The sequence below is a fragment of the Drosophila obscura genome, unplaced genomic scaffold, assembly GCF_018151105.1.
Source record: "Drosophila obscura isolate BZ-5 IFL unplaced genomic scaffold, ASM1815110v1 contig_4, whole genome shotgun sequence".
In the NCBI taxonomy this organism is placed as follows: domain Eukaryota; kingdom Metazoa; phylum Arthropoda; class Insecta; order Diptera; family Drosophilidae; genus Drosophila; species Drosophila obscura.
Genome location: NW_024542828.1, coordinates 607,773 through 625,696, shown reverse-complemented (window position 1 = coordinate 625,696; position 17,924 = coordinate 607,773). Strand labels below are relative to the sequence as shown.

Genomic DNA, 17,924 nt, shown 5'->3' with positions numbered 1-17,924 from the left:
GTGAGCTGAGCGCGTTTTCCCCCATTGATGGAGCTTGGATACTCTATCAAGTCAGGAGGAATCTTTCTTGTTCAAATCTTTTTAAAATAACTTGTTTTAGATCATTGATTGGCGATGTAACTTCGAGAATTATATCTTATATATTTTTCCTATTTTTATACAATAAAGCTGATCGTTGCTCATTACAGCTCCATTACCGATTCCATATAACCTATACACAGGGTATACGATGGGTATAGCGAGAGTGAGAGAGAGGTAGTTGTCTGGAATTTACTACATAGTCTGGAGTTTTTATTCTTAGAAGGTGTTTTATCAGCAAAACTCCTTCAAAGTGCATGTTGTATGAACATTTTATTCACAGATGAGAAAAAGCAAAAATTATAATTGCAGACCAGTGTCAAAAATGCGTCAATATAATCTTTGAATATAAAATTTAAAAAAGAACCGCCTGAAGAGTTAAATTTTAAAGTTAAGCGAATCCAGATCCAGTGCATGTAATATGAATGCTCTTTATCGCACAAAAATACCGATACTAATTTTTGATATTTCGATAGTTGTCACGAAATAAAATACACACGTTGCGGGCTGAATGGCACTGAAAGGCACAAAAACAGGCGCGTGAATTTGAAATGCTTATCGAAAAAAAACAATAAAGATAAAATTAAAGATGTAAATAAAAATTGAATAAGACTAATAATATTAAACTACTACACACTTTTGAGATAGCAGGCAACTTTTAAGAAGGTCCATCGCGTTTATAAATCTTCCTAAATTTAAAACAGTGTACTACTTTTAATACGATATTTGATCTGATATGCTTGACTTTCAAAATATGTACGAATTAAAAACCATAACAATGTACATAAATCAAGCCATATAACATGCAATGTAAACGCTGACGTTCGGCACCTGATGTGCTCTCAGAGCCCAAATTAGTCTATGGAAAAATCTCTCTCCTTTTCTGTGACATCTATCTGGCCGAGCATAAGACCGAGCAATCGGCTTCAGCTAAGCCGCCAGTATAAATAAACATATAACGTGGCTATCGCTATTCCTATTGTTTTATTAGACTTTTGTTCCCTAAAATATGTAAGTGTTCCCATTATAAATCAGAACAGTCGATATTTCTTGCAATTACATATTGTATTTATTTAATTATGCAACTTGGATCACTTTTACATACACATGCTTAGCAACACATCGTCTGCCGTATGTGGAGGCATGTTTTAATACTATTTATGTGTGTATTTTTTACAGCGCATTGATATACATATATTACCGATTCATTCTCAAATATCAAACAACAAACCGTACTGTACTGTACTGTCCTCTGCTCTCCTTTCGCAATATGTACTCCTCTTAAAAGCGCATGTGTTGTGTTATGGTGTTTGTGTTTCACTACTTTAGAAAAATATATATGTATGCCGTTATATATTATGAAGTAGCATTTTTTTCTGATTACATGGACTGGGTACAAATTTTTGTATACAATTCTTTTTGGTTTCTTGTGTCTCCAAACTACTTGCATTTGGGTTTAGTTTGCGTTTCCGCTGCCTTATAAAACGTTTTTCTCAACAATTTCCGTGTGATCTTAGAGTTTAGTTAATGTCATAAATGGAAGTAAAATTCATCAAGAGTGTTTTCTTTTCGGGCGTGTGTCTCTACAAAAGCAGCTACAATAAATTTGCTCAACATTTTCGAGTATGTGCTTGTGTGTGAGGAGGGGATCGGGTCTCGTTCGATTCGTTTCAACTAAGTTTTTTCTTATTTAAGGCAACCTCTTCGAGAGCAAAGCAAATGAGGATTCAAGCTACAATTAAAAAAACAAAATAAATACATCTGTATGGCTTTTTATGCATAAATAATTTGTTGCGTGTATTTTTTGTATGATTCCTTTCTGTTTTTTACGCTTCTTCTTTTAGTACTTGTAAGTAATACAGAGTTATGCTTAATGCAACTATTATAAATTTTCATTTAAATTAAACTAAATTTAAACTTAAACATTTAGTAAAGGCGCGCCTCGAGCGTACGCTGTTCTTTTACATGTTTCTTGTTTTATTCTGATCTGATTGATTTTTCTTGCACATTTAATCGATTTGCTTCCGTTAGCCATTTGCAGAACCACAAAAGGACAAAACAAAACAGTTCTGGGGTCGCGACAGCAGATCACTCCGCGCGATAATATCATAGAACAGAATTCAGTAGGCAGATTCGATAGAGAATTAGTAACATATATGTTGGAGTGGGGGCCGGCGCACCCGTAAGGCGTCTGTGGAACTCAAAGGGAAAAACTCAATTGATCTGCCCCGAAGCGTTCCGCTGGGTATAAGGGGTGGTGGCTGGGTGGACTGTGTGGGTTGTGAGTGTTTGCGGGGTTAACTAAAAATCTAGAAATAGTATAATGTGTTTATCGGATCGTTAGCCATTGGGAATACACCATGAATTACTTCATATATATATAACTAAACCATATGAATTTGAAAATTCAAGTAACGAGCACACAACAGAAAAAAATTAATAGAACACCATGTAATGTGGGGATTATGGGTGATGGGGGGGCGTGGCGTGGCACGAGTTTCGTACTGATAGACAGACATGCCACAAGATGCGTATGCGTTCTACATGCCAGATGAATCCAAGTGTGTGTGTGTGTGTGTGTGTGTGTGTGCGCGCGTTTACAGCAACGTATAAAATACATTCCAGGCAAATCCGTTGGAGAGAGTTTAACTACTACCACCTTGGCCCTTGCCGTAGATGAGCTCCTCGCAGATCTTCAGCAGATCGGCATTCTCGCGCGACTTCTGCTGCAGCTGCTCGGCCGTTGAGACGCGCGACACTTCCTCCTTTTTGAGTAAAGCTTTCAGTTTTTTCACCTCATCCGCATGCTCCCTTGTGTTGGTGTCCAGCTTTTTATTGGCACTGAAATAGGAATGAATTGGAGTCATTGATTGATTCCGGGTAGATGGTTAATGGTGTTCGGCCTCACATTTCCAGCTGCTGCATGGCATGGCTTTTCATCTTCTCGTAGCGCTGCTCTTGCAATCGCAGATTCTCCATCAACTGTTTCTTGTCCGTCAGCAGCGTATCCTCGCTGTGTTTCAGCTGTGAGGTCATCTCTTTGCTCTTTTCATATTTCCTATAATAATATGACAGTATCATATTAGATTGGTTCAACAACGGGTTATGCCGGATAGATCGATAGAGACAGATAGATAGATCTTACACATGCAGATCGGAGAATGTCGTTTCCAGCGACGTTAAGTGATGGTAATTTGCATCGCGATCAGTTTGCACATCCTGCAATTGCCTTTCGTAGTTCTGTGTCAGCTGCTCTTTCTCGCTGATGAGCTCTGCTATAGCTTTCTCGTAGGCCTCGATGACGCCACTGCAAATGATTTATGATAGAACAATTAGCAATTAGTTGGAGGTGGTTTAATCGCAAGGGCGGGACTAACGTAAGCTTTGAATTTGTTTTATCCTTTTCTGTAATGCGCTTAATGAGCGCCTCTTCACGCTGCTCTGCATCTTTGAGCTTCTTCTCAATGTCCTCTGAGCGGGTTCTAAAAGTAATATGTGGGGAATCGAGTCAGTATTTGTTCATTATGAGTCTGCATATACTTACACTTCATTTTTGATCTTCTTCTCCAGCTCATCCATGTTGTTGTAGGTGTGGGATTTGTCCTCCGAATTAATGCTGTGCAATAGGAATAACATGTTAGAGTACAATCCGTTTTTGAATGGGGCAGCTGCTACATACTTGGAATTATCGAAGGTTTTATTGCAATCGTTGTCTATAACGTCCACACTCATTTTAGCATGCTTCTAAGAAACGAAATGAAACGAATATAATCTTAGGTAACACACCATCCTCACTTTTTACTCACTTTTGTCCTATCCACTGGCGGTTTATACCCAAACTTCTGGACTACTTCTTTGGCACTGGATTCAATGACGAATGACTGATTGCTGCCACTCGATTCGTGCTCTTCCCATGTGGGACTCAGGGCTCTATTCTTATTATGGTTGCCCAGGATATTGAGCAGGTCCTGCTCCTGCTGCTGTGGATGGTTCACTGGCACCGGAGCTCCGAGCAACGGATCAAACTTCAATAACAACGAGCTGCGATCCACTGGGGCATTACTGCTGCCTTTTGTGTACAAGTAATCGAAATCTGAAGAGTTGAGTATTACTGTGGATGGATGTGGATGGTCGTGCAGCGTGTGGGTTTGTGTATTTGTGTGTGTGTGTGTGAGTGGTGCATGCGCGTTCATTTTGTTGTTGGATGAGAAGTAAGAGAGAAAAAACATATCAGATTTTAGTCACTGTTTCTTTATAGTTTCGATTGTAATTACTGTCAACGTCAAGACAATACGATTCCGGCCTCTCTGATCTGAGAAGGAATTACCAAACACACACAGATGGGGGCAGTGTGAGGGGCTAAAGAAACGCCCCTTGAATGGCAATCATAGAGGGTTTGAGATAAAAAACGGCGGGACGTGAGAGGTACAAGCAAGGGGATAAGGTGGAGGTCGCATGTTTAGATGATTTGTTTTAGTAGAACGATGAAGAAATAGTTTACGAATGTAGTGGAAGCTATCTTCTATTTACCAATATACATATGTATGCATTTACATGTGTACATATGTACTTACTCGGTTTTTCATACTTTTTGTAAAAAGGAGGAGGGAATGCAGGTAATTGTATTCTATCTCTAATATCTATGAAAAAGAGAAAGGAATAGCTAAGGACTATAAATCTAGAGGCTGTCTGAGAAATTTCCATTTCACCTTATTTTGATCGGATTTTAGATGCTCTTTCTGTGAAAAAGATTCACAAATGGCTATGGGAAGGAATACATTCGTCTCTAATATCCATGTTTCACTTGTTGCAGTCGACTTTTAGATGCTCTTCTTAATGGAAACCATAAAAAGAGTATTTAACGATTCTCATCTTTTGGAATAGATGTGGAGTCTTCTCCTACTATCTCTACTTTCTTTGCCCCTATCTAATCACACAAGCAGCTGTCGAATCTTTCTCTTATTGCTCTTCCCTTCTTTCTCTTTCACTTTAAATGCGTGTGAGATTGAGTGTGTGTGGGTATGTGTGTGTGGAAGTGTGACTCGCCGAAAAACTACACAAAGCGGAAGGAAGGAAGAACCATTGTTCTTCTGGCAAACACGAAAAAATAAGATATGACTCAAAATAAAGGGAACTCTGCACCATTGAGTACCCCCTCCACACACCCTCCCGAGGGGACAAAATGAGGTGCGCCATGTTCTGCACAGAAGCCACATTATTTACCATCTACATACATATACATATATATAAATGTAAATATATAAACAAATTTCAGAGGCTGAGGCCAACGCTTTAGATACCCTTGACTATCATTTCAATATCGGCACATGCAATAGTATCCGATTTTGATTAAATTTATATAAGTTAGGGATTGGATTTCTTGTCGGTTTGTATGGAACCTCAGACGGACCATAGATAGATAGAAAGAAATGTTACAAAGAAATGTAAGAAATGTGTCCACTTTGTGTGGGAATCGTAATACCTTCTCCCCTCAAGGGAACAATAATGGGCGGCTTTAAAAATAGTAAAATGAGAACCCGGGCAGGCCCACATCCACATGCAGGTCATCTGTGAATCCAAGGAAGGCAACGCGGACGCAGGGGTGCGGCAACAACAGTATTTGTATTTTAAAAACATATTCCAAAACAGAACCAATAGCAAAAGCAAAACAAAACAAAAGAGAATCCGCTGCATCGCGACTTGTGAGTCATTTTATGCAATCGACAAAAAGAGGTTTAAAAGTGGGTTGATTAACAGAGTGATGCAGAAGAGAGAGAGAGAGAGAGAGCAAGAACAAACTGCCAGAGTGCGACCGAGAAATAGAGAAACTTTTTACACTGAAGTGCACTTTAATTGCGTGTCGTTTTGACAACTTTTGCATTTTCAAGATTTTTCACAGTTTTTTCCTCACAATCATGTTAACCGTGAACCACGCAGCGCCCACACACAGACAGTGTGGTACTCTCTCGTGGAGCGAATCACCGAATCACACAATGAAGTTTCACGCTCTCACTCTCCGCGTATATCAATTTTTTCCACATCTTGTGGCTTTATTGATGCTTTTTGGTTGTTTTCTTAAGATTTTTTTTGTTTCGCGCACAGCTGCTTGAGATATTTTTAATTTCTAGCTTTAAATCCTAAGAAAACACCAATTGGAGATGTTCTCCATAATCGGGATAAACGAAATATTTATATTCCAACTGAAAATTACATTTTCTGGTTTAGCAGTTGCGCCAATCGAAAGACGAGAGAAGACGTCACGGCCAGGCCAGGCGGGGCAAGCAGAGCGAGCGTTGAAAACTAACTGAAATGGAATTTCTTATTGCTTACGTTTCTCCCCAATTCCAATAAGAAAACCAGCGCACGCACGCAGAGACAGAGAGAGCGAGAGAGCTAGCTAGAGTGGGGGCAGATTCTGACTGGAGTGTGTGACAGTGACGCGTATGCAGCAAGTGCGCAAAGAGAGCCCCATAGTAAAGAGAGCATTGTGTACACGTTGTATGTTTTGGAGCAGTACGTTCTCCCCATTTTCTCTCTCGCTCAGCTGCAGTTGTAAAAGTGCATGGTAGGGAGAGTTCTAACTTGAATTCCTATGTGCCTATCCATATCTGTGTTTGTTTGTGTCAGTGGGAGAGAGCGAACAACGCACTATGGTCCCAACGACCACTTTTGTTGGCCAAAATTAATAACTCGACAACGAAACAAGATTTTTTAAATTAGTTTTTGTGTGGCACACACATTCTGTACAGCCTTGCGAATCAATTTAGCTTTCTCTGGGCATACAAAACCACAGATGGGTTGCACAGCTGATTTTGCGAATGTGGCTTATGGTCACTCTCTTTCTAATACAGAGTGATCAAAACCAGGTTTTTTTTTAATTTTGCAATATGTGTTTTGTCCAACAAAAGTGGTAGTTGAGACCCATAGTACGACATGAACGCCATGAGCTCGACCACAGTGTGACATCGCTATGGAAGAATGCAAAAGTTTGGAACACATAGTACAGGAACACATTTAGTTAATGCATGACAATTAATATCTTTCAGTGTGTGTTTTTTTTGGGATATTTAGCATATCAATGAAGAGAGGTGACAGCTTCCTACTTTAAGAGGTTTCACTGTAGTCTAGTCTTGCTTCTATGAATGATGGGGCCAGAGAGAGCAATAGGAAGTTTCTCAGTTTTGCTGTTGCTGTCGTTTATGTGTGTGTCCATTTGTGGGGTGAGGGATAGTCAGGGTTGCATTTACCTATTCAGCGATAACGATAGATGTGCGCGAGCTCGCAAAGGTTTTAAAATATAACAAATGCTGAACAGGCATTAAATAATTATAAATAAAATCCCACATTTGCATACATGGGCAATTTTCAAATTAAGACATGAGTTTTGTTAATTAGCCAAAAATAAAAATGCGCTCATCAGGCCACTAATACAGCAATTCGTCAATTGGACAAGATGACGTCACAGCGAATCGGTTTCTTCAGTTGGCGATGATTACCGCATACGATGTTTGCTGATAAGGCCTCCACCGGGGAGCGAGCAGAGAGCGCTCTAAACCAAAGAGAGTACTTTCCTCTCTCTTGTTTTGTGTGTGTGTGTGTGAGTGGAGAAGGGAGGGAGCGGGCAATGCGGCATTTTCGGGGCAGAGGGCAGCATAAAAATGCAGGAACAGGAAGAGCAACCAAAACGTGCAGACAAAAACTTGTGCACTACTACCCCTTCCCTACTCCCACACACACACACGTACGACCGATTCCATTACATTAAAAAATTATGCGCCTAATTTACATTGTGTGTGAAAGTGTATGACATGAGGAAGGGTATGTTGATTATGGTGCAGATGTTTGTAACATAGAGAAGGTCGAAAGATAGTCCAACTGTACATAACTAAGTCAATAAGATTCAGATACAACTGGATAAGAACCAACTGTCAATGGACCAACGGATATTCAAGGGTATCTAAGACTTCGATCTCAGATGCTGACTTTCCTTTCACGTTTTTGTTCTTGTGAATGCAGTTGCTGTTTTTGCTGGGTTTCCTGTTTGTTTCACCGTTTGCTACTCTCCCTGCTCTGCTCTCTCTCTCTCTATCTGCCCCTCGATTTGTGAAGTTCAGGTTCATTGCCTTGCATGTGCGGGGATTTATTTTTACAGTTAGATTTCGTTATGTGCGACAGCCGGTTGGAAAGTTCATGGAATGCATTAATTTCAAGTTCAAAAGCTAAAAAAAAGGGTGCATGGAATGGGGATGCGGGTGGATTGGGGACGGGGAGTGTTTGATGGCCTAAGGTCACGAACATGCAAAGGAAGCGATGTACAGTGGAGATCCATTACAAGAGCTTCATGGCTGGCACTCGCATTCCAGGAATATAAGACAAGAGCTTTGAATACTTACAGTTTGTATTACTTGCGGTATCATGAAACTCCTCTTCGGAGAACTGCTCATCCTCCTGCCCCTCTTCACGTAGACACATGGGGGGTGCTGCTTCTCCCAGTCCGGACTTTGTCTTGGCCAGATTATTAAACCCACTACTGGTGTATTGTGGCGTCTTGAACATGTCATCAGTCACGGGCGACATGGCCCCAAAGTGCTCCACAAACACATCGTCCTTTTCGTCGCTGGCACTGAGGTGGGCCTGCTCCTTGGCGGACAGGGCCTGCTCCTCGACAACAGCGACGGTGTTACCTTGGGGAGATGCCGCCGGAGCAGGCTCCACATGGATGGGCGGACGAGTGAGGTTTTGATGGGTGGGGATTGGTGGCGAGTAAGGGACTTGGTCCGGCATCCGCGGGGACCTGAGCACAGTGACCTCCTCAACCTGCATGGAGACGTCCACGTCCATGGCCTCGAAGTCCTCGCTGGCCATGCTCTTCTCGGTGGCCTCCATGGCCGGCGAGGCATTCGTCTCCAGACAGAAAGTGCGTCGAGGCTTGTCCTTCTCCAGGGAGAAAGTGCGACGCGATGTGGCCGCCTCCTGCTGATCCTCCGTCGACTTGATCTTGGAGAAGGTGCGACGCTGTTGCTCGTCGGCTTTTTCCAGGGAAACGGCAAACGTGGCCGAACCTTGGAGCGGGGTGCCCTCATTTTGAGTTGTGCTCGCTTCGATCCGTTTTCCGCTATCAAAGGTTCCGTCCAGCGGCGACGGGGAAACCGAAACCTCACCCTGGGAGCGTCTCATTCAGAGGGACGGGGGGGGGGCCCCCCGGGGAGTGGAGAAACGGCCGACAGGGGCCCATTAGTGTGCTCGCTTCGATCCGTTTTCCGCTATCAAAGGTTCCGTCCAGCGGCGACGGGGAAACCGAAACCTCACCCATGGGCAGCGTCTCATTCAGATGGCGCTGCTCTGGACTCGGATGCGTCACTTGTATGGTCACCGGCGACTTGGCAATGACTCCCGGTGCGCACATGCTCAGCTTGCGTTCCGACGAGCGCTCAATGACGGCCTCCTCCAGGTAGGACATCTCCTTCTGCTCGGCCGGAGCGTGCGGCGAGCGAGGAAAGTGTGCGGGCTGCTCAGCCGGACCTTTCATGGGAAAACTTGGTGAATTGGTGTCCAGCTCCAGACAAAGGGGCTTGGTGGTTCGTTGCAGCTGGGTAGGTGTAACGGCCACCACAGTCCCCCGATCGGATGGTTTTTCTTCTGGAACAGTTGCCTGATCATATGTTCCTAGGTCGTCTTCATGGGCGGGTGAGGGGAACTCTTTGAGTGCCAGGAGCATCAGTTCCTCGGGAGTCTTGGCCCGATGTGTGGGTATGGGCGGAGATATGTCCTTTTCCAGACAGAAAGTGCGTCGAGGCTTGTCCTTCTCCAGGGAGAAAGTGCGACGCGATGTGGCCGCCTCGTGCTGATCCTCCGTCGACTTGATCACGGAGAAGGTGCGACGCTGTTGCTCGTCGGCTTTTTCCAGGGAAACGGCAAACGTGGCAAACACTCTGTTTGCCTGCAGAGTGGGAACGGGTGGGGAGAGCGGAGCTGCTGCTGGCTCCCCTGGCTTCTTCAGGAGTTCCCCTGCAGGTGCTGGAACAACTTGTTGTATTTCCGGCTCCTGAGGCGGTTCCAGTTGAAGATTGTGCTCGTGCTCGTGTTCCATGGAGATATGGCTGCTGTTCATCAGCAGAGAACATTCCTTTGGCTCCTGCTTTTCAAATCGTTCCTCCTGAGAATGGGCTATGACCGGCTGTTCCTGCCGTTGGCATATCTGTGAGTTTTCTGTATATTCTTTTGGCTCCTCCTGAAGCATTTGATCCATCGTAAGAGTTTTGACCAGCTCTTCCTTCTCCTCACATGCCTGTGACTGATCTGTTTTCTCCTGAGTCACTTCCGTGCACTCTTGAGGAGAATCAACTGCCACTTCCTCTTCATTGGGCAATTCCTTTTGCTCTTGGGGAGGATCAACTGCTGGCAATTCCAACTTCGCTTGCTCCTGAGGCGATCCCTTCTGCTGGGGAAGATCAACTGCTGGCAAGGGCACTTCTTGCTGCTGGCACTGCTCTACAGATTGCTCTGGCCCGTTCTCTGCAAGCCGTAGAACTTCCTGGACAGGCTTCAGTGACTGTGGTTGCTCCGCTTTCAGGGGCACCTCTGTGCTCTCCTGCGGCGGCTGCTCTGGCTGTTGTTGCCCACCCATTCCGGGTGGCAAGGCATCCACGAGGAATTGCTGCTGCAGCAGTTGATGATCCTCTGGACCCAAGACACCTTTTAGCATTTCCATGGTCTCATTGATTTCGTCCACATCCATTGGCTCGTAGCTGGTGCTGTGTGCAACACTGCCAGCCAGTGGATCACTGATTGTTTGCTCCAGCTGCTGTTCCAGCACATCGTTGAGGGCACTCGAATAGGCCTCCAGCTCGGACGCATCACAGGAGAACTTTTCGCTGTTGAGGGACATGCACTCCACAAAGACATCCGCATCCGATTGATCCGCTTTCAGTTGGGCTGCAAATGGCATAGATATTTACAGATTTTTCTCTCAATTGGCTTTGTATCGGATTACGCTTACCCTCCATTTCGGCACTGAGTGGAGCCAGCTCTGGTATCTCCTCTTCATCGAACATTCCAAATCTGGGAGCCACTGGCTGTGTCTCCAGCTCCTCCGATGGCGATTTGATCATTGCCGTTGCCAGAGCCTTTTGTTTCTCTAAGCTCGACCTGACACCCTGCTTCACTGCCAGCGGACTCATCTGCCGAATGGAGAAGAAATGGAGAAGACTTTTTCAATTAGGTGCATAAAATCAAAGAAAATTAATTGCTAATTTCGTGCATCGCGTGAGGCATGTGAAGACAGCAGAAACAACAATTCCTTCTCGAATGAAAAATTATGAAAATAAAGCAAAGAAAAATCAACATAATCCAAACAATTGGCAGACGAAAATCGTAAAAAACTCGAGATGATGATGATGATGATGATTTGTTGGGATGGTGCAGCAGCTGCTTGGGGATTTTGTTAGGAATTGTTGACACACTGAAAGTACGATCCACAGGGGCGCCAACAGGGGCATGGAAAACGACCTGGTGACGGAAATAGCTGGCATCTGGGACCAGACAAAGAAGTGCCCTTTACCCTTTAATGATCTTTTTGGTTTCTCTGCTTCTGTGAAGCATGCAGAAGGAACATGTGAAGCAGGAAATATCCCAGTGTTTAATTAATGAAGGACACATCAACGTTGATATAACTCTCTGTGGAACCCATTCACCTCGATTGAAACTGCATATCTTTAACGATATAGGCAAACCATTTACCACTGCCCACACTTTAGCATGTGAGAGCACACTCACCCCGTCCGTATACACATCCCCATCCCCAGCCCCATCCTCAACGTCAACCCATTCCCATCTCACCAACGGACAAGCAAATGTCATTAATTTAAAAAGCCACAGAATAGCGCCAGACGACATAGACAGAGACGGGGCAGTGGCGGTGGCAGTGTATCTGGGTCGTTGTCGGCTTTCGTGCAATGCGAAAAGAAAATCCGAAAATGCCGGGGCCGGGTCCGGGTCCGAGTTTTGTCTACTACTCAGGGCCTTGATGCAATATTGTAAACGCGAAATTTAATTAGAGCGCAATACGATGATTACCATCAAGCAGCAAGGTTAAAGTCAGCCGGGAATGGGTGGGAAAAATGGGTGTGTGGTTATGATAGATTGGGATTTGGGTAACAGATAATTAAAGGCAAATGGAATTAGGGATAATTAGAGATTTGATTGGGAAGCCAATCCAATGGAAACCCTATTTAAGCAAGAGTTCGAATTCGAGAGGAAATAGGTTGACTTACCCAGAATTGGGTATTCGGAAATCAACAGAATTATTCTACATAAAATGGACTACAACGCAATAGTAAATCTCTCAAAGAGCACACGATCCACACAATATTTTGGCAGATCATTTATGACATACCTCCGCACTCATGGCCTGCAAATGTTCCATTTCGTGGGCACTAACTTGGCTCAGATTCACATTGATGTCAAGCAGGAGCTTTTGAATGCCCTCCCTGCCGCTGCGCAGGGGATTCGGATCGGTATTCCCCAGCCCCAACAGATTGCTGTGATCCTCTTCCAGTTGAAGCAAATCCTCTGTTGCCGAGTCCAAGAGCTGGTTCAGATCCGTGTGAGCAGCCATGCTGGCCAATGCGGATGGGGCATCCCTTGGTTTGGAGCTCGATGAGTCCGTCGACGAATGGTCGCCACTACTGCCGCTACTGCTGCTGCTGGCGTCTGTCATGCCAATGCTCAGGGGCCGTTTGATAATGTTCGCGAGGAAATCCATGGCGGAAAACTCGTACAAAATGTCTCAACGCACGATTAACTTTCTCGAAACGTTCACGGTTTACGGTTCACTACTTCGCACTTAATTCCTTATAAATGATCAAATTTCAGTGATTTTCCGTGTGTGTTCTTCTGTCTTATTTTCGATACATATAGTACGTATATTATTTATTCTGATGCTCTATATGTGAGGGCTCGCCTACTTTCAAATTTTGACTTTTCGATTGTGATTTTTCTTTATTCCGTGCGAGTACGTACATATGTACATACATATATTGAATAATAGCCGAGATTCTAGCGACCCGGCGCCGCGTGCGTTTCTCGCTGGCTACTGGTCCGTTCGGGTCTGTCTTTGAAATCAATTTAAAAATATTTTCGTTTTCAATTTGCTCAGCGTCGTATATTTCAGTGCATCCATATGTGTATCTGTATTTGTGTTTGTATTTTTGTTTGTGTGTCGAGAGAGGAACGTCGCTGGCTGCTCGAGTGGCATCCACCAAAAACGATCCCGATGTGTGTTCGGGTGTCGTCTCTATTGGATTTTCAGCCCACATGGGCGCTCTCCTCTCATTATCAGCGTGCTCGTCTTTTCCTGAGTGGTACACTAGTAGCTCCTGATCATCCACTATCACTGATTAGACGTCACAAGAAGATTCAGATATGGCATGAGGATAAGCCAGAAGACCCATATCCAATAATTAAACACTCTTAAGCATTCCTTCCTGATATTTTCTAAATATTAGCTCACATATCATCTATCGTACAGATCTCCGATCGCTTAAGTCGAGTGGGGCGAACAAATGCAATTCAATTAATGGAAGACACTTAATTGAACTCGAAAATTTCTATTGGTTTCGTTAATGAGTGCAATGCCGAGTGCAAAAAACAATTCTACAGCTCAGATGCCAACCGACTTGGGGGAATTACAGAGACAAACTGAAAGGCCTTAGACAAGACTCAGAACCAGACCCAGACTCAGACTCAGACTGAGGCAAAAGTGCAACACAATGCAAATAAACCGAACACCAGAGCAAGGGGGACTAAAAATGGGGCACCAAATGGGGACCGAGTGGCGGCTAATGAATGAAAGTGTTAGACAGTCAGTTTCTGCTGGAGAACCCTGTACTTCCCACAGTGTGTGTGTGTGTGTGTGTGTGTGTTTGTTTGGATGTGGATGCCAAGTGACATGCAATCCCGTAGCCGGCAGCCGCAGCCAGAGTCAGAGCTGGGCCCATTGTTGCGCATCGTGCACTCGAGGAAGTGCTCCACATTGCTCCACGGCTGACTTTGCATATTTTGAGAGAAACGGAATATCACATGATAGACTGAAGAAGACGCGGAAGCGGCAGAGGCAGGCCGATGCGTGACAGGTGACAAGATATCATTTGATACAACTGGAAAGAGCAGAGCCGAGTGGAACCCAATCAGGAAATGATGTATATAACTTGGACTGTAATTCGAATACTTTTTAGCCAAGACATTCCATATGGTTCCCAACTAAAGCAAACAAACGGGGAAAAGGCAGGCAGCTATAAAACATAAAATAGACTATAAATAGCCGAAAACAAATGCAGACAGCGACGACTGAAATGTGGGGGTGCATACCCATATCCTCCTTCCAGAACAACGTTGGTGGCAGAGGGGAGACACTTTTTGATCGCATGTACAATGACCTTTTGGCAGGGGCTGGGGCAACAGCACCCTTTAAGCATTTACCCTTCCAAAAGAATCACAGATCCCTCTGCCAGATGCACAAATCCCAAGAGGGCGCGCCTCGTTAGCCGGGTTTATTTTGGTTTTCACTTTGGTCAAGTCAATTTTTGGCACGCTTTGCCAACATCTGGACTCTGTTTCGCCGGCCCACAATACAAAATGTCAAGAGCACATAGCCTCGACCAAATAAGAGGCGGCCAAAGTATTTCAGTGTAATGTACAAACTTCACTTGATGGATATTCATATTGCATACCAGAGTCCCTTGCAAAGAGTCCGAGTTCGCTGATACCTTGTCTGGTCTATTACCCATTAAGGGGGTGTACGTATTTTGGTCACTGCTGCCGGTAAACGTCCGATCGCTGCCAGAAATGGAACACACTGATCGAATGGGGGACGCAGGCAACTCATCCAGAGCAGAAGCGACAGCTGCCATAAGACCCATTACAACTGCACCAACAGAAAATATACGACGAGGAGAAACAGAGAATTACTTGTAGCAGACCAGAGGCAGCGCGGGCGCATGGTCACGACGTCACAGAAGCCCAACAATGCCAATACGAAATTGCGGCGGGGACGCCGACACCTGGTATGGACGAATCGAAAATCGAATCTATTTGCACATGATAGAAAGTGAATGTTTTTGTCTAAATCGGTCGAAGGGACACGCCCACAGCTGGCTGAAAACTGCATGATCATTGCCTTACCTTAGTGCCGCCATCGTTTTTGTTGATTTCCCTCAAGACACTGCGGCTGCCGGGACCCAAGCCCAAGCTATTGTCGGCCGAATTGAATTCCATGGCATATATTGACCTCTAACGTATGCTGATTAACAATAAACTTTGTATGCACACCGTATAACAATAACTAACAATACTAAGTGACGCGATTAACTTTTTTTCCTTTTTTCGACAAAATGCCGCTACAATTTGAAGAAGCAAAAATTAGAGCTGGAAAGCCATCGATATCTCTGTTTTCATGTGGATCACTATCGATGGAATTTCGTTCACTATCGATAGATGCGCATCTGAAATTTTGTTTAAAAATAACCGACCATTGCACTGAATAACACTGCAGTGGTGGCACTCCTGAAATTGCTTTCATTTGCTAGAACGGCCTAGTTAAGGTGTTATGACATCTACTGGCTTTCAGTCGAGCAACTAAGGCACCAATTGACACAAAATAATGTTTTCCTGCACACACAGGACACCAAGCCAGACAGAATCTTCGGCCTAATTTTTGTATTCTTTATTTTTTTGCACTTTACGAGGGCCTTTGTTTATTCTTAGCCATGTTTTTTTTTTATGGTCCATACGCACAACACAGAATCTTCGGCCTAATTTTTGTATTCTTTATTTTTTTGCACTTTACGAGGGCCTTTGTTTGTTCTTAGCCATGTTTTTTTTTTATGGTAAGTAAGTGTTTAAAAATTTCCCACATTGAAGAAAAAGTAAAAATACGTTCATTGAATTTTATTGAAATTTTGCGAGTTAATACAAAACTAAAAATATAAATTAATGCAATTAACATTAAAAACGCCCGCTCACCGTTACAATGCCACTGAAAACATGTTTTAATACTATGGTTAACTGATTTTACAATTACTAGAAGAGAGTGTCTCGGGTCCTGTCTTGTCTACAAAAATGTAAAATAATATAGTCACATTTAAAATTGCATAAATTCTAGACAAGTTTAGATGTTATAGTATGTCGTAAATATTGGTTTTTTTGGAGAAATTCTCATGCATAAAATGTTTTTGTATTTCTTAATCCTTCCTCTGCTTTCGATTTTGTTTTATTTTTTACGTTGTTGTAATAATTTGGAATTATGCTTTATATGTTTTAAATTTTTTATTGCATTTTATGTAATTAAATATATATAACGTACATCACAGCAAAACTTTATAATTTTTTTTGTTTGTTTTTGTTTTTTGTTATACTATAAATATATTTTTATGATAAGCTTTTGATTTTTGTTAAGTGTTTTGAAAAGAATAAACCAGAAAGAGTTTGAAGAAAACTATTTGATGGAAACACGTAGTTAGTGCTGTTAGAGAATAGCCGGAGATATTGAAATAACTGAAGAGGGAACTTGAATCCGGATAGAAAGAAAATTTCCATTTGTTTTCTGTTTCTGCTTAGCTTGGTTGATTGAACTTTTATTATATGTATACTCGTAAGTAAGTATGTCAGTGCACGTATAAAAAGGTATTCAATTCATGTATATATATATATATATATATACTATATATATTTATTTCATTTTATCATAACTTTACTTTGCGTTATTGTGACAAAAAATAAACTTTATTTTATTTTTTGTTGGTTTTGTTTTGTTTTTAACTTATCCTTCCGTTGATGTTCCTACTAATAAAATTCTAGAAAAGCACAACACCTTTACAATGGTCTTTTGGAAATACCATTCATATAGATTAAAAATAAATACACACACATTTTACATATACAAATACTAGGTATCAAGATTTCAGTAATGCATAGCGTTTATAAGGATTTGAGAACATTCTTTGGGGTTGGGTTGGGGTTGGTGTGTGGAGTGATGGGCCCCAAAGTGCTGGAGTTAGTTTTCGGAATCGAAATCGCAAGCGTAATCGCAATTGCTCACTGCAAGCAACATACAAATACCCAATACCCAACAAATATGGTTTACTGCATATCCGAAGAAGGCTACACTAACGTTATGTACTCGTATGCATGTGTATGTATATCCATTCTCACAAAAAATCAATGCTATTCATATGTGTACAATATATACTCGTATATGCTATAAAAAGTTGAGTTAGTTTCAATGGTTTTTTTGTTTTGTTTTAATACGAATGGAGGGCAGGAATCATTTCAATTTACTTGTTTTTCTTGTTGTTTTGTTTTCCTCTTTTGGTTTTATGTTTAGCTATCATGTCAATTGGTTATGTACCATATACATATACGTACATATGTATGCATTTATGTGTATATCGATCGGTAGATAGATAATTATTGTATCGTACTTGTACATGTATATTGGTAAAAATTGTTTTTGTGTTTACAAATCGCTCTCCTCTCCGGTTTACAGTTAACAGTTTACAGGCTAGTGCGCGTAGTTTGCTTGAATCGTATATCAATTTCAGAAGGAAACTCTCTATACCATCTATATAGTATCTACATACTCGTATATGTAATGTTTGTTTTCGTTTGTTTATATGTATACGATAATCGTAGCTATGCATCTGATGCTCGGCTCAGTTTGGTTACGTTACTGTAATTTAAATTTTCCCATTCTAATAGACAAGTCACATTGATTCAAGGAGGTTTAGGTGTAGAGCTACAGACGTTACAGTTTAAAGGCAAAAGTATTTACTACGGAAGTGTTTTGGGTC

General features: G+C 42.5%; 1 protein-coding gene across 1 annotated transcript; it reads right to left on the bottom strand.

Annotated features, from left to right (window-relative positions):
* Nucleotides 1–1,128: 1,128 nt before the first annotated feature.
* LOC111068850 (titin) lies at nucleotides 1,129–13,179 on the bottom strand. The gene is made up of 11 exons (XM_041594915.1): nucleotides 12,473–13,179; nucleotides 11,078–11,258; nucleotides 9,383–11,013; nucleotides 8,472–9,234; nucleotides 3,885–4,147; nucleotides 3,758–3,822; nucleotides 3,623–3,694; nucleotides 3,456–3,560; nucleotides 3,224–3,385; nucleotides 2,987–3,136; nucleotides 1,129–2,919 (listed from the first exon to the last, which is right to left on the bottom strand). Exons 1-11 carry the CDS (start codon nucleotides 12,839–12,841, stop codon nucleotides 2,724–2,726), a joined length of 3,957 nt encoding a protein of 1,318 aa, XP_041450849.1. The 5' UTR covers nucleotides 12,842–13,179; the 3' UTR covers nucleotides 1,129–2,723.
* Nucleotides 13,180–17,924: the final 4,745 nt, after the last annotated feature.

Coding starts and splice junctions, on each gene's coding strand:
- LOC111068850 (XM_041594915.1), bottom strand. CDS start 12,841: ATGGATTTCCTCGCGAACATTATCAAACGGCCCCTGAGCATTGGCATG. Junction 4,148..8,471: donor TACCGCAAGTAATACAAACT/GTAAGTATTCAA, acceptor TGTACACAAAAG/GCAGCAGTAATGCCCCAGTG. Junction 3,823..3,884: donor CGCCAGTGGATAGGACAAAA/GTGAGTAAAAAG, acceptor TTCGTTTCTTAG/AAGCATGCTAAAATGAGTGT.